Genomic DNA, 27252 nt, shown 5'->3' with positions numbered 1-27252 from the left:
AAGTCTTGACTTGATCCAAAAGTGCTTATTGACCAATTTCTCAATTAGAGGGCAGAGATTGGAGATGGCATGATCAGATCCCTCTCCACTGCTGGTGTGGTAGATAATCAGGCTCTGCCTTCGGTGATGCTTTGATAGTTATTCATTCTATGACTTCCCGGGACAAAGGGTGAACCTTGCCGGTTCTTTCACAAAAAAGCACAATCGAGGAAGCAAAACAAAGGGAGCGAAGTGCATGTTTGTAAGACCTTACTCGTATATGTGCAGACAATGATGGAAGCCGATACGAAAAGAGATGGGAAGATCGATGAAGAAGAATGGAGGGAGTTCGTGAGAAAGAATCCGTCGATCATAAAGATCATGACACTTTCATGTTTGAAGTGTGTTCTAAACTCTTAAGTTCTTTCATTTTGCAACCCTTGCTTATTGCTTTATGATCCAAAATCTTTTCCTTTTTCATCACTGATATATCACTCAAGTTAGTGAGCATTCACTTCAACTAGGACTTGATTCTTATGTTTTCTTGATGTTACCGATTCCAGTGTCGGTCATCCGATGGAAGATTTACTTTTTGGATATTATTTTTCAGGGAAATAACTGTTCAATTTCCCAGCTTTGAAATGAACACCGAAGTCCCGGATTAGGAGCAACAGATAAAGATGACAGACTTGAATCCATTATTTCTTCTGCAACTTATCGATACCCTCAGTTTTCCATGCAGGATTCAATCAAATGTTTTTCATGTTGAACTTATATATCTATGGTTCACATTGGAAGAGATTACAAAAATCAATGGAAACTCGATCTGGACAACCGGAAAGAATTTATACAATTGTCCCATGTTGGAGTAATCTATTTTACATACATGAATGAAACATACTGCTTTGCCGCCGTTGAAGCAGTATCATAGCTCTACAGTTCTGGTAACAAATCTCTCTCATTCAGACTGTAATGTATCCTAGTTTCGATCTTTGTTTGTTGGTAATAAATTCTGGCAGCTAGCAGCGGAATTGAATGTTTTCCGAGCATCATCGAAGATTTTATACGAGGTTGTTCAGGTTTTGGCTAAAGACCATTTTTTTCAGGTTCATAGGATAGCACATTTCAGTGTGGCGGCTGCTCCACACATTGTCTGCTAGGATGGCATTCACTGCATCAGTGGGATGGAACTGATCCCACCAGATGTGACCCGAAGCATTACGGCACACCATTTGTGTCGACATGCACATGATCCATCCGTTATATCTCCCTAACCCACAGCAAGCATTGGCGGTTTCTTCAAAACCTGAATCAGAATCCACAAAAACCATCCAAAGACTCGGTTGTAATCAAGAATCTCAAGAAAAATGCAACAACAACAACAACAACAAAAGAAAAGGTTTGAGATTCGGATGATCAATCGTACCGTAACTCTTATGGTTCTGAATTATATCCATGGAACCTTGAAACACATCACAGAAAATTATGCCAGCATCAGGGAGCTCATGAAGAAGCTCATCAATCATGTATCTCATGAAAAAGTTGAACTCCATGATCATATCATTTATCTCTTCAACACATTCCCCATTGTTGCTCTTGTACCGCTGCAAGTAGTACGGAGCACAGCCAATCGGCGGTAACCCCATTATGACGAATCTCCTGACATTAATGTTGTACAAGTTCTGATTTACCAACACAAAAAATGTCGAGTTCCCGGTAAGTCCGAAATCAATAGTAACAAAATAACTTTTTTTCCCGACAATATCAGACGAAAAACACGGATTAAACATGAAACTAAGAGAAAACTGCAATAGTCACCTTTATTTCCTGCCTCATTGTGGACGCTAAGAACTTGTTGAAGCCCCAAGGGAGGTACAAATTTTGCACATTTGATACATTACGCAAATAGTAATGTATATAGTCGTTTATCCCGATCGAAATGTAAAGAACCGAACTCGAGATTAGATCGATGGCTACATCCTCACCCAGGCCTAAAACGAACTGCTGATAAGTATCACCAAACTGCTGAATTTGGTGGGTGAATGAGATGTGCTGGCCCTGTTTGAAAAACATATCCTATGAATATGCCCCCAATAACACATGAAATGTATGCGGGTTCAAAGCAAGGGAACTTTAAGTATGAATAACACATGAAATGCATCAGAAAGTAAAGCACTTCAATCCAAATTTTAGTTCGCAAGTCAATGGAATCATGGATTTAAATAGTAGATGGCTATCGGAATAACTCATATATATACCTAAGAAAACTATGTTTCTCGGGATTCGAGTGTGAATGTGAGATACGAGTATGTTAAATATTTTCGATCGAGATAGTTGAAATGATACCAACTCTGATCCGCTAGAGAAAATAACACCACCAGCAGCAGATGCATAATTGACTCCATGAAGCATATCCTCCATTTCTCCAGTTTGTCCAAGATAACTTGGCACGAACGGAAGCCCGAGATACAATGCTGATTTAAAAAAGTAACCAAAATGAAGAAAACCCAGAATTTATAACTAATCAAATGTCATTATCAACACCTAAAACAAGAAGGAAAAAAAAAGAAAGAAAATGGAGAAAGATAACACAGTTTTTTTTACCGAGGTAATCAACGGGGATTCTTCCATTGGAGAAGCGTCCAGTGGGGAGATGAGTATCGAAATCACGGCCATAAGGAGGGCGATCGGCCCGAGCAAAGGTGCCAAGATAGTTGTTGTTGCCACAGTCGACGGTTGAGTCGCCGATAATGAAGAGTGCAGGGACCAGAGGGGAAGAAGAAACCAGTGGGCTTGCTGGGGATAGCAATGGGGAGGAAGAAGGTGGCATTGAAGGGCTATCGAAAATGAAGATTTGATTTGAGGAAAGATTGTAGAGTTCTTGAGGGAATCGAAGAGCTTTGGACTGTGAAACAACGATGGAAACGACGAGAAAGATGGCAAGAATATGAGTGGTCAACATTTCTTTAGTTGAAGAAGAGAGTCAAGAGACTGCTGCTTTGGAATTTGGCGGCCAGTGGAAGTTGGTTAACTCTTTTTTTCCCCTCTTGGGATCGTAATCAATGATATGCAATTGAACTTTGCATTTTATTTATGAAAATAACAAAATGAATTTAATTCTGAAATATATAGAATGTGTTTCAATATTTAAAATTAGGCTTGTTGGTAAATATACATTAGGATTTTTCTCAAGCAGATTAATTAAATTTTTTTATATTATACATGAAAGTTATACTAATTAAATTATTTAATTAATGAAAAATATTTTTAATTATCATTGTACTTGTATGATTATTAACAATACTAAGGTGGCGTCCGTATAAAAATTATAATTAAAAAACTCTTATTTTAGATCGTTTGCCGTTAACTAATGATTTTCATCCACTTTTTGCCTCAAAATAAAACATTAGAAATAAATAAATGAATAACTCCAAAGAAAGGGGCTCAAATGACCATTTTAGTATACGATAAGGTTTAATTTTGATATTATGTCTACCTGTTTTAAGTAATAAGAAAATAACTCTTTCAGCAAAATTCAATTCGACTGTAGATTCAACCGAAATGAACGTCCTCGTGCTCGGATTAATGAATAGAGATAATCACATAGAGTGAGTGGCAAACCTTTTGCTGTTTTGCAGATTATACAGAAACGTAGAATGCACAACAAATAAAAATGCAATCCTTAAAGCCATGCCTCATCCATCTAAATTTCATCTCTTACTTGGACCAAGCCACCGTATCGATCTCCGCTTGCGCACTTCGGTATAATTCCAGCCTCTTTGCAAGAGCGCTTCTTCGTTCCATGATAGCTGGATCTTCGTTCAATAACGAAGATAATCGTTTTTGCTACAATTTTTTTCCCCAAGAAATCAATCAGTTCTCATCATCGGCTTCAACAAAATAAGTAAAATACGGTATGTTGGTTAAGAAAGAGCCGTTCTCACCTCCAGTTTACCCAATTCCGTGTAGTAAAAGTCGAGCAGGCTTCTTTTCGCTTCTCGGACTTGACAATAAACAATGGACTTCGGAATGGAGTGGCGCAAAGTAGAGCAGACCATATTTACGTAAGACAAAACTGTTGTTCCTGCTCATACATTGCCAGAGAAACCCATGATCAGGAAAAAAATACATTGATCTTTCAGTTCGGTTGGATTAAATTTGAAACCACTGAGATATGTCCTTCAAGAAACTTTTGTTTTTGTATATGAACCTACCAATTCTCCTCAGGTATGAGTCGTTGTATCGGTCAAATATAGATTGTGTAGCGCTGCCACCCTTATCCACATCTTGAGGAAGCTTTCGGAAGAACTCAACTGTAAGGTAACAACATTCCATATCAACCAGTTGAAGGGTTGCCTTTTTGCTCTGATCCCTCATTCTTTCAAGAGACTCGATCGCAGCATTTCCGACCTCTGCTCTGAGTGCAGGATACTGCTTTAATTCCTGAAAACCAAACAACCGGTTAAAACTTGTAGCCCACAACCACCTTAATGAAAAAGAAAACAGCAGGCAGAATTTCTTGGATACATGAATAAGATGAGCAAAGACGAGAACATACCGGAGTTTCACTGATAGCCTTGTGAACCAGATCCTTCAGAATGGAATGAATCTGGAAAATGTGACAAATGAAACCGATCCAATTTGAAGCATCAGAAAACATGACCAGCACGATGCATCGCGCAATTCAAAAAAGTTAAGGGGATATAACATGCAACAGAAATATCATTTTTATCAACATTTTTTGAAAAAGGTTTTATCGGGAAGAATCACAACTGAACTACTGCCAAGGAAAACATGGAAAATCAGATGATCTCCGCATGCCAAATTGAATATGATATACCATATTTCAAAAATCTTGTTTCATACCGCATCAACAGCAGCCTCAGCTGGACCTCTGATAGTAACTAAAGTAGATTCAATCAAACGACGATATCCTTGTTCGGGAGCTATTAAATGTGGTTGATACCCATCAGCTTCAGTAATGAGCTTCCTAATATTCTCCATTGATAGCTGCTTGTCAAATTGCAACCTTTTCAAAGCAGCAGGGAGTTGGTTGTCGAAAACATTGTAAACCTTATCACCACCAGTACGCCTGTGAACAACATTGAAATGAAAGTCAAAACAGAATCTCTACAAAAATATGCAAAAACTTAATGAAGTTAGAGATAGGTAAAAACAAGACATGCTGTACATACACGCCATCCAAATGTTCTCTGAAATTTTGATCAAAAAGACGGCAAATCTCCATGATTGTATACAACTTCCCCTGTATAAGCATCCCGATCATCAGCAATTCTCAAAAAAGTTATGAATCAACTGCAAGTGGATATTCCAGATCAAAATACACACACACTCTCACACACACATACATACATACATACATAGAGAGAGAGAGAGAGAGCAGAAGGAGCACTTACACCCGCATCAGCTGCAACAGGCTTTCCAAGACGGCTCAATTCAGTTTCAAGTTCGGTAATTGTTTTATTAATAAGGGACTGAATGCCTGGGATTCTAGACTTGATTACAGTTTCCAAATGCTGAGACATTAACCAGTAGCAAAAGGTTAATAAAACTGAAGAAAGTTTGCACTGAATCCAGTGCCATCTCGTCCTTTTACAAGAGAAAACTGCGGATAAAAAGTTTAAACAAAAAATAACACAATGCCCAATAGCATACCTTTGAGAGCACCTTAGCAAGATGCTCAGAACCCATTCTGTTAGCAAGGTGCCTATACTCGGTCGTACTAGCAAAATACTCACGTTCTCTACGGCGAGCAGCAATCATGTCGACATTCTTGTTAATATCTGCTTGTGAGCGGTTCACAACACCAACCCAAGGGAATTTCAGCCGATAAGATTTGCCTTCCAATATCTAGTCAATAGAAACATGACTTAGAACATGATAATGCCTTAAGCATCCAGTACTAAAGATTTGAAGTATGTCAAAAATCATGCATAACACAAACTTACATCGACTGCATCTGTGCCCTTATCCATCAGATCAATTTTTGTCAGCACGCCAAGTGTCCTTTCCCCTGAAAGGTTTATAACAATGATTACCAAATAGAAAATCCAAAATATGCAACCACAACTCTTGGAACCCACAAGTCAAAAAGTTTACAAATCATAGCAATCTTTTTATGATATTATTTAGCACAAATATAAAAACACCCATGGCTTAGGTCACATGATAATACTAAGGAAAGTAGAGAATGTGGAACATTGTGGTGCATGGAAAGTAAAAAAATATTGAATGAACTAGTATTGAAAAAGAATACCTGTAGGATCCACCTCTCGTGAGATTTTAATTGCGTCTGATGTAGCAAGATCTTGATTAGCAGGTGAAATTGCTAATATTATACAGTTGGGCTGCATAAAAAGTTCCACAAACAAAAATAGCACAGCCATGTTCAGCTTTCATTGTTACATAAATCATGAAAAATGTAGAATGCAAAGTTATCTAGAAACAGAGGAAGTGGCAATTTACAGCAAGATCTATCCACAACCCACATTTCCTAGGATTTTCAAAGGACTCACATATAAAATACCCAGTATCCTAAAATATTGTTTAAATAAATTTTCCTAGAAGGCTCACAATAAAGATCAAATGCATTTCACCTTCTCAATATAAGAGCGAACCATATTCTCGATATCTTGCACAATGCTCTCCGGCTGACCCTCTACATTTAACAAGATAATTCATCAATTTAACATAATACATTAATACAATACAAATTAATCACGAATTCAATAAATCATATTGCAGCAAAAACAGCTAATATGGTTTAAAAGTGATAAAATAGTAAAATAAAATACTAAATATATTTGAATTACAAATGGGATAGAAAAATGCAATTTGAAGATTAAACCTTTTTTATTAGGGTCACCGTGGAAATATACTTCAGCAATATAAAGGGGGAAGTCTAAGGAGCGACAGCTTAATTTAAGGCTAAAAAACAGTGACTTTGGGCTCAACCGAAAATATTACCTTCTTCGTAACATTTTAAGTTCAACCGAAAATGCAAGTAAAAATGTAACATTTTAGGTTGCTCTCGTACTAAAATATTATGATTTTTATCACATTTTTTGTTGCAGCCCAAAGTTGCCATTTTTTAGCCTTAAATTAGGCTGCCACACAGCAGAACTAATATAAAGGCTTCAAATTTTCTTTAAATTTACTAGGCTTTTCCGCAACTTACCAACTGCTACTTTCGTAAGACCAGGAAGATCAATCAGAGTCAAATTGACAACTGCAACAAATTTAAAAGGAAAGAAGGCTTGTAAATTAGAGAAAACAAAACTAAAAAACCTACGAAAGACAAAGGAGTAAATATTTACAAACAGATTATACCATTGGGAGAATATATGCTAAGATGAATTGGAACACTGGAGATTTGCTTGCTACGGCCAGTTTCTCTATCCGTCTCATCTTGAATCTCCTTCCTAACGGCAGCTATAAGCACAGAGAGTGATTAAGTTCAAAAATCCAAGTCTAGGCGATGCTAAAATTTGGTAAAAACGAAAGCTGAAAGAGTGGAAATTAAGAAATTTACCGAAATCGGTGAATCGTTTTCTTGGAAGGTGAAGAAACTCAGCGTACTCCCTGCTTCCTTCATCACTCTTATGAAGCTGCAACACAAGTGGTCTCCGAGTAACAATCCCTGCATTAATTTTTAACCAAAGAAACAAAAATAAATATATAAATCATTTTGTTATGTTCATCCACGAGGAAGGATAGATTTAATGTGGTAATCTATTCTTACCGGATCCACGAGGTAAAAAATCCTTGCCGACTATGCTTTCGAGCACCGAAGACTTTCCTGAACTCTGTTAAGAATTCAAAATCTCAGATCATTTGATAGTTCAAGAAAAAAAAGAGGGGAAAGTTGACTAAAATTGAAGAAAAAGTCGAGTGCTAACTTGGCCGCCGACGACGGCAATCGCCGGTAATGAGTCCCAAAGAGTAGGTAAAGCACTTGCTTCCCCGTGGTCACCGAGAGCCGTACAAGCTCTTTGAATCTTGTTCACAAGTGAAATCAAATTGTCCATTTCGTTTCACAAGCAACAGATCTGAGTCGGATTCGAATCAGGCTGCTCTGAGCTGACTAAGTAAGCAACGGCAGCCCCTCAGATCTGAATCGATTTTTCTTAATTTGGTTTTTTTGAGAAGTTTTTGAAAATGGAAGAGAGGTTGGCTTTAAAGTGAAGCGGGATTTATTTATGGTGACTCAGTCCCGATACGCCAAGAGAAAATCAGAACTCTATGACTCGCTAGAACGATTGAGTTGACTCGGGAGTGTTCCGTTGCCTTTTATTCGCTACCAATTGTTAAGGCGGTGTCTGTGTGGTTCATGTTTAAACTGTCAAGTTTTATGGTAAACTACAAGTTTAGTAATTAAATTATTATTTTTGTTCCATTTTAATATCTAAATATTTTTTTTTAAATCATATCTAACATTTAATTTATATTTCATTTTGATACCCAGTCTTTCAAAACTTAATGGTAATATTGACGTATCAATATAAGATAATATTTTGTCATCATTTAAAAATAAAAAATATCACATCAGTAGTTCTGTTAATTTTTTAACGGAGAGTACTAAATTAAAACCTAAACTAAATGTTAGGTATGATTTTGAAAAAAAAAGTTAGGTATAAAAATGGAACAAAAAGTAATATTTTAGGTAACCAATGTGTAGTTTACCCAATTTTTTTACTTAAAAAAGAGTAGAGTTAATTGTGTTACATGTCCTTGAACTATAACCCTCATTTTAAACCAGTCCTTAAACTTTTGAATATTTCAATTTCATCCCTAAGTTATGGCTCTAATTTTAAATTAGTCTTTAAAATTTTGAACATTCTAACTTCATTCCTAAATCATGACCCTCTTTCTAAATTGGTCCCTAAAATTTTTAATCTTCCAATTTTGTCCTTAAATTTATCCAAATATATATAATTAGTTTCAATCATAGTTTAACCTAAAGTTTTTTTTTCAAACATATAATAATACAACCTGACTTAACGATTTTATTAACAATGGATGTGACTAGTATATACGTATATTTTGGGGCAAACTTGAAATATTCAAAAAGTTTGGGTACCAAATTAGAATGAAGATAATAGTTTGAGGATGAAATTAAAATGTTCAAAATTTTGAGGACTAGTTTTGAATGATAGTCATAGCTTAAGGATGAAAATTGAACATTTAAAAGTGTAAGGACCAATTTATAAAGAGGAACATACCTTGAGGATATGTGATGCAATTAGCTCAAAAGAATTAGATAAATAAAGGAGAATTCAAATTACTAGTCATTGAACTCCAAAACGTTGGTTTTCTAAATTTTAGTATTTGTCTATGGTGGGGTCTTTCAAAATTCAAAAGCCAAAGAAAATAAACCATCATTTTTTAATATAACAATCGATAGTTTGAAAACAAAAATTAATTAATTAATTTTGAGATTTGAATTTAATTTTCATTTAATTCTTCAAATTATAGGATAATTATAAATTATTATCAATTTTAATATATATATATATATATATATATATATTATTGCCTTAAATTGGTATGCTAACTTTGTCTTTTATCTATTTGATTTTGATTCGAGTAATTTTTGTTTGTCATGTTAAACGGCTCTTAGCAAATTGTCTTTTTGGATTTCTAGTAGACAACAATTTGTCTTTATCGGAAATCTTATAAATTATGAAAATTTTAATTGAACTAAAATATGTAATGTACAGAAAGCGGACTTGAGTAAATAATTACTTTGACATCAATAATTAATTAGTATAGTGAGATGAGACGTTAGATTTCTTAATTAATATCAAAAGTTTAAATCTTGACGTTTGCAAATGAAATAAACTGGATTAAAATGGTAGCCTCCATAATAAACATATACAAAATTTAATCTGAAATAATCGATCGATTGATTAAATATCAATGGTTAAATCAAAAAATAGTTATTTTCATCATTATTCTTATTTATAGAATACTTTTATCAAAAGATCTCGTATATAGATAAAAATTGTTATTTAACAAACAATTAACAACTAAATTAATTTAACGGATATAATGAACATAAATATTAACGTGATCTATTCATACATAATATCACATCATAAAAATATCATATCAATACAAAAACCATACGCATGTTGACGTGGCCATATGATCACATCAATAATTTTTCATCTTATTAGTTCAAGAATAAGAAGTTAAATTTTAAGTTAACTAGAGATTAAACCTAGATCTAATGGTTAAATTAACATTTTGAAGTACAAATATAATTGATTTGATAATAATATATTTGAACTAATTTTAATAAATATAATGTTCATATTTTACAAACAATAAATGTGTACACTTTTAATATCAAATTCATTTTTCTAAAAAAAATCTTTTATGTTATTTGTTCTTTTACATCTTTAAACTCTCTTTATAAGAAAATATACAAAAAAAAATATTTATAAAAGAAATTATATAAATAACACAATATTAAATTAAATATTTTTAAAATTATACCAAATGAAAAATAAAATACTCAAATTCATTCAATTAGATCTGATTGGATTCAATTATTTAATTAAAATATTAGTTTAAAAAAAAGGATAACAAATTTAGATTGAAAAATTTGAATATTAATAATTTTTCTAAAAAAAATAAATTTTCTAATTACTTGTCTAGTATATTATTGTCAATATATTTATTAATTTGATGTAATGGTTAGATGCTTAAGTATTATTTTTCTTTTAGTTTCGAGATCAAATCTTATAACTACAAAGTTTAGGGTCCGTTTGGGTACAAGAAATATATGATATTTTCATTTTCTTAGAAAATAGAAAACATTGAAGAAAATGCTTTTGATGGTAAAATTAAAAAATAATTTCTAGAAAATGAAAACAAAAATAAGTGAAAATTTGAAAACATATAAACGGTGTTCTCAGTGTTTTCTTAGAAATTGTTTTCAAATTTTAGAAAATTGTTTTCAAAATTTAAAAGAATAAGAAAATTATGGATTTGACGTTTTAACTTATAGGCAACCAAAGTATACATGTTTATCTCTGCAATTAATCAAAAGAATACCAATGCTTTACAAAATCTAAGCTTCAATAGCATAATCGATTCTAAAACATTCAAAGCTTGTGTTTTTCTCATCACTCACAACTTTTACTTTGAGGATTTTTTACAACACCGATATTTTTATATGTTTTTTTGCTAAAATTTATGATATAATTGGAGAATCTTTCAGGGTCACTAAAACTTGGTTTAAAAAAAATTGAAAGATTTTCTGCCTATTAATTGTTCTTTGCATCGAGTGGAATTAAAATATTTGAATAACTACTTTTTAATTTAATTGTATGAGTTAAAATTCTAATAATATCTTTTGATTTAATTCAGATTTAAATATTTTACTTTAGTACAACTTCAAATCCTAATAAAGTATCTTTCTTTTGTATCACATTTAATTATTGTTTTTTATGAAGAAAAAGATTTTAATCCTTTTTATTGATTTCAAAATTTTCATTTATTTAATAATAAATCATATTATATTATTATTATTGTTACTATATTTTTCTAATATTTATATTTTAATTTAATTATTCGATAATTATTTGTTTATTTTATTTTAAAAAATTGAGTATCAAACACATTTTCATTATTTTATTTTTGAAAATAAGTTTTATTTTTATTAACCAAACATGCTTTATATTTTCTGAAACACTGAAAATGAAAATTGTTTTCTAAAAATAAAAACAGAAAATAAACATATAAAATATAAAATATTTTCTAGAACCAAATGTATCCTTATATTTTCATTTTTTAATAGTTCAAAATTATTAAAAAGTAATATTTATTTAAAATATTTTTAACCATCAACAACATATACACATTTTATTGACGCAGTTGTTCGAACCAAAAATTTTCAAAAAAGTACAATATTCATTTAACCACTGATGTCACAACTAATAAATTTTACAAAAATAAAATGTAATTGTAGGTTTATTGAAATGACCATCCAGCTCAGTTGGTAGAGAACAAGGCTCTTAACCTTGGGGTCGTGGGATCGAGTCCCACGGAAGGCATTTCTTAATTCGGAGGTCTCCTACGAAAGCTGCTCTCAACCTAACATTGGGGGCAGCCTACTATCCTACCTCCCCTTACTCCATTACATATGGGAATGAGTGTCAGCTAATGTAACATCCCAAAATACGAGTTAGTGATTAATATATAAAACTTCAGAGTTTGGTGATTGAAGTAGGATATTTGAATATTTTAATGATTTGTTCAGAAATATTTCCTGATTCCTAAAAGTTATTAGTAATTATCAAAGGAATTAAGGGGAAAATGGTCATTTATCATGAAATATATTTTTTATCTCTTTATGAAGAGATAAACGTTGGGGGAGAGTATTTAGAAAACTCTTCTTCTTCTCCAACGTGCAGAGCATAAGGTAAGGGTTTTCTGATTTGTTGATTATTTGTTAAATTAAAGGTTAGGTTTGGATCATTAGATGATAACTAAGCTTAAGGAAAGCATAAGTTATCTTATAATCAAAAGATGAAGAAGTTATAAGAGATTTAAGAAAACGAGTTTTTATATGAAATCATAGAAAAGAGTTGATAAGTTGAATTTGAAGTTAAATTTGACTTGTCATCATGCTAATTAAGGAATATGAAGTGTTAGAATAGTATTTAGAACATATTGAAATTTGAGTATGATTCTTGAATTACATATGAAGGATAGGATTTTGAAGTTATAGATGATTTTCATGGATATAAGTTGGTTTAAGTAATGGTAGTTGAGTTTAATGACATGATAGGGGTTTAAAATAGAAGAATTAAGTGAAGAATTGATATTTTTGGGGTTAAAATACAATTTATGGGTAGAGGGAACCGATACCCTATGAAGGGAATCGATTCCCCCTCTTGGACGAAAATTCCAGTATATGCAGAGGGAACAGATTCCCCCTGGGGGTATCGATTCCCCGGGAACAGATTCCCCCTGGGGGGGTATCGATTCCCCCTAAATGAAAAAATGGAATTTGATTCATTAAACCGGTTTAAGTTGTTAACATCAAGGTTAAGGTTTAGGCTTCTGATAGTTATTTTGAAATGTTATATTTATGTAGATATTGAGCCTAAACAAGTTTTGGACTAATCAAAGGATTAGAATTGATTCAAATCAAACAAGGCTAAGGTGAGTGCAATTTTAATTGTACTTATATTATTGAACGAACATTGGCTTGCGATGAGTCAGTCATGGAGTTACTATGGTAAGAAGTGACTCCTAAAATGTTATTTGATTGGTGATTCTTATATGTGCATGAATACATGAAATGAGTATAGGTTATTATATATGTTACATAATATGCATATGTGATATATGCTATGAGACATGACCAGTGTGAAATGAGATAAGCTATGTGGCTATATGAAATGATATATGAATATGTAATACGTGATACATGTGATATGATATGAAATAACATATGAATATGTAATACGTGATACATGTGATATGATATGAAATACATTGTTACACATACATGTGGTATTTGATAGAAGAGAAAGAACAAGTGATGAGAAATGTATTCATAATAAATGCCCATAGTATATGATACGAGAGTTATAGGTATAGTTGGCATGCCAAGAGTCGAAGGTTACATATGTCCTATAAGACATATGATAGGTCCTACGGGACACAGATTACATCCTTCGGGATGACAGGTCATTCGGGACACATATTACATCCTTCGGGATGACAGGTCCTTCGGGACACAGATGACATCCTTCGGGATGATAGGTCATTCGGGACATTTATACGAGCTGTGGTGACATCATATGTGTGCACAACCTCAGTGTACTCGCATACCTCTATTCTCAATAATATACATGGGCAATACAATTAAAAGATAAATTAAAGTGAAAGTGGCACAAGAAGGTAAGTTTTACACGTGCATGACATGCTTATATATGTTATCGTGTAATAGATACATGCATGTTGAAATGTCATGATCAAATGATAAGAATGCATATTCATGAATTTGTTGTTAAATGTTTGTTTATTGCCTCACTAAGTCTATGACTTAGCGTGTAAGTGATTTACACGTAGGTACCAATAAACGAGAAGAGCAAGAATAGAAGTGGCAAGGACAGTATTATTACTAGAAGATCAGATCAGAAGTAATCGACAAAGTATGTATTTTGGTATGTATAGAGTGTTGGCATGTAATAAGTCGTTAATTACGAGTACTCTGATGGAGTTTGTATTTTGTGGTCAATTTTATGTAAATTAACGTATTTTGCTTTAAACAAAGTTTTAAATTTCTCTCTTTTTCAAAAGAGTCAAAGTTTGAAAAGTCAATGTGACACCTCGGACTCGTATTCGAGTCGGGTACGGGTTAGGGTGTTACAGTTAATGGCATCAGAGCTAAGGTTTAGTCGATTCTCGGTATAAATCGGAGTCTAGAGCGTTTTATAAGGTATACATGCCAACAAAATAGTGAAAACTTCTGATCTGATGGAATAGTAAGTGTATTGTCTTGCTAATGGAATTAAAATACTATGTTATATTAGATATATGATCATAAGAGTTTCTAAAGTAAAATACAAGGTGATAGACCTGAAGGTAATAGCATTCACCTGCCCTGGCCAGGCAGGGAGAAGAGCGAAAACCTCAAGGAATGCTGTATAAGATTAGAGAGTGATTCATGATGTTGAATGATATTATGATGTGTTTTAATTTTATACTTCTATAATTCATAGAATAAATGTATTGAAAAGAGTTGAGAACACCTGAGTTTAAGGGTGAATTTGAGAAATGTTCCATTGTTATGGAAATTTGATTAAATGGTAGGAAGATAATATTAGAAAATTTTCATTTCTCTAAAGTGGAGAAGTTAAATTGAGTACTTTTATTACTACGTAGGTAAGCTAGAAGTATGGTGAATAAATGTCACCATAAGAATGTTAAAATATCAAGTGACGTGGTTATCATTTGTAGAATAAATTATGAATAAGTACATGAATGATCACTTTATAAAACAAATGAAGCTCGAATATATGAGATTAACAAAGAAGTTACACATGCATGTGTATGAGTATAAGTTTAATAAGTTAAACATATTTATTGTTGTGTTGATTTTGATTAGGAATGATAAGGAAGAACATGGGATTGGTTGTTTAGGGCTTGTGCCTTAAATTAAAAGAGTGTTACTGGTTTTGAAATTTTTCTCAATTCAAGAAATGATTAATCGCGTTAAAATTCTATAGAGAGCTAAGAATAAAAGGATTGGAAAAAAAATTCAGATGATTAAGAGAATTAGTGTTTAATAGAGTTAAGCACCATTAAAGAAAGATAGAAATTCTAGCTTTCAACTTCAAACCAGATATGAATTAGTTGTATTCTCCGCCAGAGAATCAAATCAGATGAGAGTCAGACAGACTAAAGCAGTAGGGTCTGATATTTGAAGAATAAATAAGGAGTTAATTGATGACAAGTCAGAGTTAAAGACAACCTTTGTGAATTGGGTTAAAAGCTCTGTTAGAAGTTATGAAAATTGAAGCAAGAAAATTATTTTAAAGGGATATAAATGAGTTTAAGTATGTGTATGTGATTTAAGTATGTGTATGTGAGATAATGACTTGAATGTTCAAGAGAAGATATAGAGTAATAGAAAAGTTTGAGAATGAGTAAGTCGGTGAACAATTTATAAGATAAAGGAAGTTATAACGTTTGATTTTAATCAGAGAAATAATATTGCGTGTGAGTAAAAGTCCAAGTTTGAAAAGTTGGTAAGATATCATTGAATATATATATATATATATATATATATATATATATATATATATATATATATATATATATATATATAATAATTTGATTGAAAATATGGTATATGATTGAGTGGATAAGGGTTGTACCCTAGATTAAAAATTAAAGATTTCGTTTAAAAAGTGAGGTGCTATTAAATAATGTTAAAGGATATCCACTATTATAAAGTGGATAATTTAAATGAGATAATTTAGTTGCTATGCAGTTGAGCTAAAATATGGTAAATAAATGTTGTAATGTGAATAATGAAAGATTTATTGATGTGAATATTGTTTCGGAAAAAGTTTAAGAAATAAATATGTCAGTAATTATTGTATAAGATGGAAGATGTTGAAATGTTGAGTGAACAAATAAAATTTCATGATACATGAGAATGAATGTGGATTTGATAAGTTAAGTAAACTATTGTTGAGATAATTCTGATTGGAAGAAAATATAAAGTGAATTAATCAAGTATGATAAGGATTTGAATATGGTTAGGTATTTGGATCCTATATATATATATATGATTAAGGCAATGAGAAGAGTATTTAGGTTTTAAAAGGCGCTTTGAGGAATAAAAATAATGCAAGTATAAGAAATGATAAAGAATAAAGTTATGTGAAAATAATGTTAAATATTCAGATTATGAAAATGTGATAAATATTATTAATCGATATAAGTACAAGTGTTATTATGATGTTTTTCATATAGATATGAAAAAACGTAATGGAGTAAAAAAATGAATGAAATGATTTAGATTGCAAGGAGATTTTTGATTTGTGAAGGAATAAAGAGGTAAGGAAATTAAATGATAGAGTTTAAAGGTTTAAGAATGAAAAGGGTTATGATGAGGTGTAAAGTATAAGTTTGGTATAAAAGTAATAAATTTTCAATTATAAGTGGAAATGATAAAGAGTTATGAATTTTGTATCAGAATTTCAGTAGAGACTAAATTTGGAGGTTTATGAAGAAACTGATTAAGTTAGTATCCTTTATCATACTGAAGTAAATATTTCTTGGATAAGTATGTAAGGTTATATGAAAAGATTGTTGGATTTTGTAAATTGTATGTCTTAATTATATCTGATGAAGATTTAAGATTATCTCAATGTTGTGGAAATCTTTGAAAATGTCTTAGGAATTTAAATTAATTGTAGCATTGATATCTATGCATAGACAAATAGTGAGTTTAACATATGATTCATACTTTAAAAAGGGTATGTATGATTAAGTTCAAAGAATCATGGGAAAATTATTTACCTTTAGTAGAATTTGTTTATAATAATTATCAATTGAGCATTAAGATGACTCTGTATGAAGTTTTATTTGGGAGAAAATGTCGGACATCATTAATTTGGTTCAAGTTAAAGGATCATAATTTTATTTTCCAGGATTTATTGAAAGTGGTTGAGGATAAAGTAAAGATAATTTAAGATAATTTCAAGATGACATCTAATCGACAGAAGTATTAGGCAGACTTGAGGCAGAAATAAATTGAATTTTATGAAGACGATAAATTTTTCTTAAAGTATCGTATTAGAAAAAAAATCATGCAAAGGGGAGAGTATAATAGAGTTTAAAAGATCGAAAAAAAAGAATGTCGGACTAAGTTAACCAAGTGTAACATGTATTGGTTTAAGGTTGTGTTTCTTAACCATGTAAATATAGTAAAAGAGATAAGGATTTATTTATATGTATGAAGGAAACTTGAGATATATTTGAATGATAGTATTCTCTCTAATCAAGTTGTTAAAGATAAGCATGTTACTTTTGAGATGATAAAAAGAGTATTGACATCGATTTCAAAATTGATATGAGTAAAATTTAGAAAGAAAGGTGTATAATAATTTGGATGAAGATGGTATAAGAATAAATGTTTGGTTTATGTTGTAAGTCATTAGAGATTGATGAAAGAAATCAACGGACTCATGATGTTGAGTGATAAGGATTGAGATTACTGTATGGATGGAACCTTATTATTTCCATGATGAGCGACATTATATTTATACGAATTTATAAAGATTAAAAGGTGTAGAATCGAATGAGTGAAAAGATAGGAATGAATGTAATTCCTTGTTGATTGAAAATAAGTTTAGTAATTGCAGCCACGAAGGGAAAGTTAAAGACTTAAAGTCAGATAATATTGTCATAGGAAGAGTTATTATTGAGTTTCTTTAATGAGTAGTAGGTTCGCAAGTAAAGAAATATATCAAAATAGTTTTTTTGTGACATTGTGTAAAAGAAATGTTGGAAACTATTAAGTTAGTTGAATAGAAATATTGAGATTTGTATGGACGGATTGGATCAAAAAAGTTGAAGAAAAGTGAAAAAAAATTAAGATAGTGGATAGTTAACAGAAGTTCTATATATATAGTTAAAAAAATGGAATTTCTAGATAAGTGATAAAGTATTTATTAATGTCTTGTTCCGAATAAGATTCTTTGTATAGTATAGCTCAGTCATACATTCATTGGACCTTATGGATCTTTAAAAGAGGTGGATCTATAGTATAATATGGAAGTACAAATATGATATAAGTAGACAGTTCCCATCTATTTGTACAGTGAAAATTCGAGGACGAATTTTCTTAAGGGGGAGAGATTTGTAACATCCCAAAATACGGGTTAGTGATTAACGTATAAAACTTCAGAGTTTGGTGATTGAAGTAGGATATTTGAATAGTTTAATGATTTGTTCGGAAATATTTCCTGATTCCTGAAAGTTATTTGTAATTATCAAAGAAATTAAGGGGCAAAATGGTCATTTATCATGAAATATATTTTTTATCTCTTTATGAAGAGATAAACGTTGGGGGAGAGTATTTAGAAAACTCTTCTTCTTCTCCAACGTGCAGAGCATAAGGTAAGGGTTTTCTGATTTGTTGATTATTTGTTAAATTAAAGGTTAGGTTTGGATCATTAGATGATAACTAAGCTTAAGGAAAGCATAAGTTATCTTATAATCAAAAGATGAAGAAGTTATAAGAGATTTAAGAAAAACGAGTTTTTATATGAAATCATAGAAAAGAGTTGATAAGTTGAATTTGAAGTTAAATTTGACTTGTCATCATGCTAATTAAGGAATATGAAGTGTTAGAATAGTATTTTGAACATATTGAAATTTGAGTATGATTCTTGAATTACATATGAAGGATAGGATTTTGAAGTTATAGATGATTTTCATGGATATAAGTTGGTTTAAGTAATGGTAGTTGAGTTTAATGACATGATAGGGGTTTAAAATAGAAGAATTAAGTGAAGAATTGATATTTTTGGGGTTAAAATACAATTTCTGGGTAGAGGGAACCGATACCCTATGAAGGGAATCGATTCCCCCTCTTGGATGAAAATTCCAGTATGTGCAGAGGGAACAGATTCCCCCTGGGGGTATCGATTCCCCGGGAACAGATTCCCCCTGGGGGGGGTATCGATTCCCCCTAAATGAAAAAATGGAATTTGATTCATTAAACCGGTTTAAGTTGTTAACATCAAGGTTAAGGTTTAGGCTTCTGATAGTTATTTTGAAATGTTATATTTATGTAGATATTGAGCCTAAACAAGTTTTGGACTAATCAAAGGATTAGAATTGATTCAAATCAAACAAGGCTAAGGTGAGTGCAATTTTAATTGTACTTATATTATTGAACGAACATTGGCTTGCGATGAGTCAGTCATGGAGTTACTATGGTAAGAAGTGACTCCTAAAATGTTATTTGATTGGTGATTCTTATATGTGCATGAATACATGAAATGAGTATAGGTTATTATATATGTTACATAATATGCATATGTGATATATGCTATGAGACATGACCAGTGTGAAATGAGATAAGCTATGTGGCTATATGAAATGATATATGAATATGTAATACGTGATACATGTGATATGATATGAAATAACATATGAATATGTAATACGTGATACATGTGATATGATATGAAATACATTGTTACACATACATGTGGTATTTGATAGAAGAGAAAGAACAAGTGATGAGAAATGTATTCATAATAAATGCCCATAGTATATGATACGAGAGTTATAGGTATAGTTGGCATGCCAAGAGTCGAAGGTTACATATGTCCTATAAGACATATGATAGGTCCTACGGGACACAGATTACATCCTTCGGGATGACAGGTCATTCGGGACACATATTACATCCTTCGGGATGACAGGTCCTTCGGGACACAGATGACATCCTTCGGGATGATAGGTCATTCGGGACATTTATACGAGCTGTGGTGACATCATATGTGTGCACAACCTCAGTGTACTCGCATACCTCTATTCTCAATAATATACATGGGCAATACAATTAAAAGATAAATTAAAGTGAAAGTGGCACAAGAAGGTAAGTTTTACACGTGCATGACATGCTTATATGTTATCGTGTAATAGATACATGCATGTTGAAATGTCATGATCAAATGATAAGAATGCATATTCATGAATTTGTTGTTAAATGTTTGTTTATTGCCTCACTAAGTCTATGACTTAGCGTGTAAGTGATTTACACGTAGGTACCAATAAACGAGAAGAGCAAGAATAGAAGTGGCAAGGACAGTATTATTACTAGAAGATCAGATCAGAAGTAATCGACAAAGTATGTATTTTGGTATGTATAGAGTGTTGGCATGTAATAAGTCGTTAATTACGAGTACTCTGATGGAGTTTGTATTTTGTGGTCAATTTTATGTAAATTAACGTATTTTGCTTTAAACAAAGTTTTAAATTTCTCTCTTTTTCAAAAGAGTCAAAGTTTGAAAAGTCAATGTGACACCTCGGACTCGTATTCGAGTCGGGTACGGGTTAGGGTGTTACAGTTAATGGCATCAGAGCTAAGGTTTAGTCGATTCTCGGTATAAATCGGAGTCTAGAGCGTTTTATAAGGTATACATGCCAACAAAATAGTGAAAACTTCTGATCTGATGGAATAGTAAGTGTATTGTCTTGCTAATGGAATTAAAATACTATGTTATATTAGATATATGATCATAAGAGTTTCTAAAGTAAAATACAAGGTGATAGACCTGAAGGTAATAGCATTCACCTGCCCTGGCTAGGCAGGGAGAAGAGCGAAAACCTCAAGGAATGCTGTATAAGATTAGAGAGTGATTCATGATGTTGAATGATATTATGATGTGTTTTAATTTTATACTTCTATAATTCATAGAATAAATGTATTGAAAAGAGTTGAGAACACCTGAGTTTAAGGGTGAATTTGAGAAATGTTCCATTGTTATGGAAATTTGATTAAATGGTAGGAAGATAATATTAGAAAATTTTCATTTCTCTAAAGTGGAGAAGTTAAATTGAGTACTTTTATTACTACGTAGGTAAGCTAGAAGTATGGTGAATAAATGTCACCATAAGAATGTTAAAATATCAAGTGACGTGGTTATCATTTGTAGAATAAATTATGAATAAGTACATGAATGATCACTTTATAAAACAAATGAAGCTCGAATATATGAGATTAACAAAGAAGTTACACATGCATGTGTATGAGTATAAGTTTAATAAGTTAAACATATTTATTGTTGTGTTGATTTTGATTAGGAATGATAAGGAAGAACATGGGATTGGTTGTTTAGGGCTTGTGACTTAAATTAAAAGAGTGTTACTGGTTTTGAAATTTTTCTCAATTCAAGAAATGATTAATCGCGTTAAAATTCTATAGAGAGCTAAGAATAAAAGGATTGGAAAAAAAATTCAGATGATTAAGAGAATTAGTGTTTAATAGAGTTAAGCACCATTAAAGAAAGATATAAATTCTAGTTTTCAACTTCAAACCAGATATGAATTAGTTGTATTCTCCGCCAGAGAATCAAATCAGATGAGAGTCAGACAGACTAAAGCAGTAGGGTCTGATATTTGAAGAATAAATAAGGAGTTAATTGATGACAAGTCAGAGTTAAAGACAACCTTTGTGAATTGGGTTAAAAGCTCTGTTAGAAGTTATGAAAATTGAAGCAAGAAAATTATTTTAAAGGGATATAAATGAGTTTAAGTATGTGTATGTGATTTAAGTATGTGTATGTGAGATAATGACTTGAATGTTCAAGAGAAGATATAGAGTAATAGAAAAGTTTGAGAATGAGTAAGTCGGTGAACAATTTATAAGATAAAGGAAGTTATAACGTTTGATTTTAATCAGAGAAATAATATTGCGTGTGAGTAAAAGTCCAAGTTTGAAAAGTTGGGTAAGATATCATTGAAATATATATATATATATATATATATATATATATATAATAATTTGATTGAAAATATGGTATATGATTGAGTGGATAAGGGTTGTACCCTAGATTAAAAATTAAAGATTTCGTTTAAAAAGTGAGGTGCTATTAAATAATGTTAAAGGATATCCACTATTATAAAGTGGATAATTTAAATGAGATAATTTAGTTGCTATGCAGTTGAGCTAAAATATGGTAAATAAATGTTGTAATGTGAATAATGAAAGATTTATTGATGTGAATATTGTTTCGGAAAAAGTTTAAGAAATAAATATGTCAGTAATTATTGTATAAGATGGAAGATGTTGAAATGTTGAGTGAACAAATAAAATTTCATGATACATGAGAATGAATGTGGATTTGATAAGTTAAGTAAACTATTGTTGAGATAATTCTGATTGGAAGAAAATATAAAGTGAATTAATCAAGTATGATAAGGATTTGAATATGGTTAGGTATTTGGATCCTATATATATATATATGATTAAGGCAATGAGAAGAGTATTTATAGGTTTTAAAAGGCGCTTTGAGGAATAAAAATAATGCAAGTATAAGAAATGATAAAGAATAAAGTTATGTGAAAATAATGTTAAATATTCAGATTATGAAAATGTGATAAATATTATTAATCGATATAAGTACAAGTGTTATTATGATGTTTTTCATATAGATATGAAAAACGTAATGGAGTAAAAAAATGAATGAAATGATTTAGATTGCAAGGAGATTTTGATTTGTGAAGGAATAAAGAGGTAAGGAAATTAAATGATAGAGTTTAAAGGTTTAAGAATGAAAAGGGTTATGATGAGGTGTAAAGTATAAGTTTGGTATAAAAGTAATAAATTTTCAATTATAAGTGGAAATGATAAAGAGTTATGAATTTTGTATCAGAATTTCAGTAGAGACTAAATTTGGAGGTTTATGAAGAAACTGATTAAGTTAGTATCCTTTATCATACTGAAGTAAATATTTCTTGGATAAGTATGTAAGGTTATATGAAAAGATTGTTGGATTTTGTAAATTGTATGTCTTAATTATATCTGATGAAGATTTAAGATTATCTCAATGTTGTGGAAATCTTTGAAAATGTCTTAGGAATTTAAATTAATTGTAGCATTGATATCTATGCATAGACAAATAGTGAGTTTAACATATGATTCATACTTTAAAAAGGGTATGTATGATTAAGTTCAAAGAATCATGGGAAAATTATTTACCTTTAGTAGAATTTGTTTATAATAATAATTATCAATTGAGCATTAAGATGACTCTGTATGAAGTTTTATTTGGGAGAAAATGTCGGACATCATTAATTTGGTTCAAGTTAAAGGATCATAATTTTATTTTCCAGGATTTATTGAAAGTGGTTGAGGATAAAGTAAAGATAATTTCAAGATGACATCTAATCGACAGAAGTATTAGGCAGACTTGAGGCAGAAATAAATTGAATTTTATGAAGACGATAAATTTTTCTTAAAGTATCGTATTAGAAAAAAAATCATGCAAAGGGGAGAGTATAATAGAGTTTAAAAGATCGAAAAAAAGAATGTCGGACTAAGTTAACCAAGTGTAACATGTATTGGTTTAAGGTTGTGTTTCTTAACCATGTAAATATAGTAAAAGAGATAAGGATTTATTTATATGTATGAAGGAAACTTGAGATATATTTGAATGATAGTATTCTCTCTAATCAAGTTGTTAAAGATAAGCATGTTACTTTTGAGATGATAAAAAGAGTATTGACATCGATTTCAAAATTGATATGAGTAAAATTTAGAAAGAAAGGTGTATAATAATTTGGATGAAGATGGTATAAGAATAAATGTTTGGTTTATGTTGTAAGTCATTAGAGATTGATGAAAGAAATCAACGGACTCATGATGTTGAGTGATAAGGATTGAGATTACTGTATGGATGGAACCTTATTATTTCCATGATGAGCGACATTATATTTATACGAATTTATAAAGATTAAAAGGTGTAGAATCGAATGAGTGAAAAGATAGGAATGAATGTAATTCCTTGTTGATTGAAAATAAGTTTAGTAATTGCAGCCACGAAGGGAAAGTTAAAGACTTAAAGTCAGATAATATTGTCATAGGAAGAGTTATTATTGAGTTTCTTTAATGAGTAGTAGGTTCGCAAGTAAAGAAATATATCAAAATAGTTTTTTTGTGACATTGTGTAAAAGAAATGTTGGAAACTATTAAGTTAGTTGAATAGAAATATTGAGATTTTGTATGGACGGATTGGATCAAAAAAGTTGAAGAAAAGTGAAAAAAAATTAAGATAGTGGATAGTTAACAGAAGTTCTATATATATAGTTAAAAAAATGGAATTTCTAGATAAGTGATAAAGTATTTATTAATGTCTTGTTCCGAATAAGATTCTTTGTATAGTATAGCTCAGTCATACATTCATTGGACCTTATGGATCTTTAAAAGAGGTGGATCTATAGTATAATATGGAAGTACAAATATGATATAAGTAGACAGTTCCCATCTATTTGTACAGTGAAAATTCGAGGACGAATTTTCTTAAGGGGGAGAGATTTGTAACATCCCAAAATACGGGTTAGTGATTAACGTATAAAACTTCAGAGTTTGGTGATTGAAGTAGGATATTTGAATAGTTTAATGATTTGTTCGGAAATATTTCCTGATTCCTGAAAGTTATTTGTAATTATCAAAGAAATTAAGGGGCAAAATGGTCATTTATCATGAAAGATATTTTTTATCTCTTTATGAAGAGATAAACGTTGGGGGAGAGTATTTAGAAAACTCTTCTTCTTCTTACCTTCTTCTTCTCCAACGTGCAGAGCATAAGGTAAGGGTTTTCTGATTTGTTGATTATTTGTTAAATTAAAGGTTAGGTTTGGATCATTAGATGATAACTAAGCTTAAGGAAAGCATAAGTTATCTTATAATCAAAAGATGAAGAAGTTATAAGAGATTTAAGAAAACGAGTTTTTATATGAAATCATAGAAAAGAGTTGATAAGTTGAATTTGAAATTAAATTTGACTTGTCATCATGCTAATTAAGGAATATGAAGTATTAGAATGGTATTTAGAACATATTGAAATTTGAGTATGATTCTTGAATTACATATGAAGGATAGGATTTTGAAGTTATAGATGATTTTCATGGATATAAGTTGGTTTAAGTAATGGTAGTTGAGTTTAATGACATGATAGGGGTTTAAAATAGAAGAATTAAGTGAAGAATTGATGATTTTTGGGGTTAAAATACAATTTCTGGGTAGAGGGAACCGATACCCTATGAAGGGAATCGATTCCCCCTCTTGGAAGAAAATTCCAGTATGTGCAGGGGGAACAGATTCCCCGGGAACAGATTCCCCCTGGGGGTATCGATTCCCCCCTAAATGAAAAAATGGAATTTGATTCATTAAATCGGTTTAAGTTGTTAACATCAAGGTTAAGGTTTAGGCTTCTGATAGTTGTTTTGAAATGTTATATTTATGTAGATATTGAGCCTAAACAAGTTCTGGAATAATCAAAGGATTAGAATTGATTCAAATCAAACAAGGCTAAGGTGAGTGCAATTTTAATTGTACTTATATTATTGAACGAACATTGGCTTGCGATGAGTCAATCATGGAGTTACTATGGTAAGAAGTGACTCCTAAAATGTTATTTGATTGGTGATTCTTATATGTGCATGAATACATGAAATGAGTATAGGTTATTATATATGTTACATAATATGCATATGTGATATATGCTATGAGACATGACCAGTGTGAAATGAGATAAGCTATGTGGCTATATGAAATGATATATGAATATGTAATACGTGATACATGTGATATGATATGAAATGACATATGAATATGTAATACGTGATACATGTGATATGATATGAAATACATTGTTACACATACATGTGGTATTTGATAGAAGAGAAAGAACAAGTGATGAGAAATGTATTCATAATAAATGCCCATAGTATATGATACGAGAGTTATAGGTATAGTTGGCATGCCAAGAGTCGAGGGTTACATATGTCCTATAAGACATATGATAGGTCCTACGGGACACAGATTACATCCTTCGGGATGACAGGTCCTTCGGGACACAGATTACATCCTCTGGGATGACATGTCCTTCGGGACACAGATGACATCCTTCGGGATGATAGGTCCTTCGGGACATTTATACGAGCTGTGGTGACATCATATGTGTGCATAACCTCAGTGTACTCGCATACCTCTATTCTCTATAATATATATGGGTAATACAATTGAAAGATAAATTAAAGTGAAAGTGGCACAAGAAGGTAAGTTTTACACGTACATGACATGCTTATATATGTTATCGTGTAATAGATACATGCATGTTGAAATGTCATGATCAAATGATAAGAATGCATATTCATGAATTTGTTGTTAAATGTTTGTTTATTGCCTCACTAAGTCTATGACTTAGCGTGTAAGTGATTTACATGTAGGTACCAAGAAACGAGAAGAGCAAGAATAGAAGTAGCAAGGACAGTATTATTACTAGAAGATCAGATCAGAAGTAATCGACAAAGTATGTATTTTGGTATGTATAGAGTGTTGGCATGTAATAAGTCGTTAATTACGAATACTCTGATGGAGTTTGTATTTTGTGGTCAATTTTATGTAAATTAACGTATTTTGCTTTAAACAAAGTTTTAAATTTCTCTCTTTTTCAAAAGAGTCAAAGTTTGAAAAGTCAATGTGACACCTCGGACTCTTATTCGAGTCGGGTACGGGTTGAGGTGTTACAGCTAATTTTTAATTTAATTGTAGGTTTACTAAATGATGAACTATTCAAATTTCAACTACTAAACTCATGTTCAATCGTTTTTAAATTTATGTTCAACATTGTTAAATTTAAATTTTATCTACTTATTAACCGTCACGTCAGTATACAATATTATTTAATGTCAGCATTTTTGTCCATATTATTTATTCGATGAATCAGTTTAGATGTTAACTATTTGTTTAATTATTTTTATTTTTAAATAAACTATTTAAAAAAATTGTTACGAATACTAAAAATATAGTTTTAATATTATATTATACCTAATTAAAACCCATTTGTCCTTTTCAATATACGCTTTATTAATTTACAGTACGTTAATTATCTTTGTTAAACGTGAAGATCAAAAATAATATATGATATAATATTATTATTTTAAAAAAAAAATAAGGTTAAAATCAGAAGATTG

The 27252-nt window shown here is 31.1% G+C and overlaps 3 protein-coding genes across 3 annotated transcripts in view; all 3 read right to left on the bottom strand.

Annotated features, from left to right (window-relative positions):
* Positions 1–848: 848 nt before the first annotated feature.
* Positions 849–2849, bottom strand: LOC120191907 (GDSL esterase/lipase At1g71691-like). Its single transcript, XM_039194771.1, has 5 exons — positions 2584–2849; positions 2326–2453; positions 1798–2037; positions 1406–1661; positions 849–1285 (listed from the first exon to the last, which is right to left on the bottom strand). The coding sequence occupies exons 1-5, from the start codon at positions 2807–2809 to the stop codon at positions 1041–1043; spliced, it is 1095 nt and encodes a 364-aa protein (XP_039050702.1). The 5' UTR covers positions 2810–2849; the 3' UTR covers positions 849–1040.
* A 675-nt stretch (positions 2850–3524) lies between these two features.
* Positions 3525–8103, bottom strand: LOC120192026 (dynamin-related protein 5A). Its single transcript, XM_039194871.1, has 16 exons — positions 7899–8103; positions 7742–7805; positions 7532–7639; positions 7330–7431; positions 7178–7228; positions 6597–6658; positions 6257–6347; positions 5949–6013; positions 5656–5850; positions 5397–5516; positions 5175–5245; positions 4846–5071; positions 4538–4588; positions 4194–4422; positions 3924–4063; positions 3525–3825 (listed from the first exon to the last, which is right to left on the bottom strand). Exons 1-16 carry the CDS (start codon positions 8025–8027, stop codon positions 3697–3699), a joined length of 1833 nt encoding a protein of 610 aa, XP_039050802.1. The 5' UTR covers positions 8028–8103; the 3' UTR covers positions 3525–3696.
* Positions 8104–24227: 16124 nt separating this feature from the next.
* Positions 24228–27252, bottom strand: part of LOC120191913 (UDP-glucose 4-epimerase GEPI48-like) — a 5686-nt gene continuing 2661 nt past the window's right edge. Inside the window, exon 10 of the mRNA XM_039194778.1 lies at positions 24228–24240. The gene's annotated coding sequence lies outside the window, so the exon portion shown is untranslated. The remainder of the gene's footprint in view (positions 24241–27252) is intronic.

This window comes from Hibiscus syriacus, unplaced genomic scaffold, assembly GCF_006381635.1.
Source record: "Hibiscus syriacus cultivar Baekdansim isolate YM2019G1 unplaced genomic scaffold, ASM638163v2 tig00116971_pilon, whole genome shotgun sequence".
NCBI lineage: Eukaryota > Viridiplantae > Streptophyta > Magnoliopsida > Malvales > Malvaceae > Hibiscus > Hibiscus syriacus.
The sequence above is the reverse complement of the archived record's forward strand: the minus strand, read 5'-3'. Positions and strand labels throughout refer to the sequence as shown.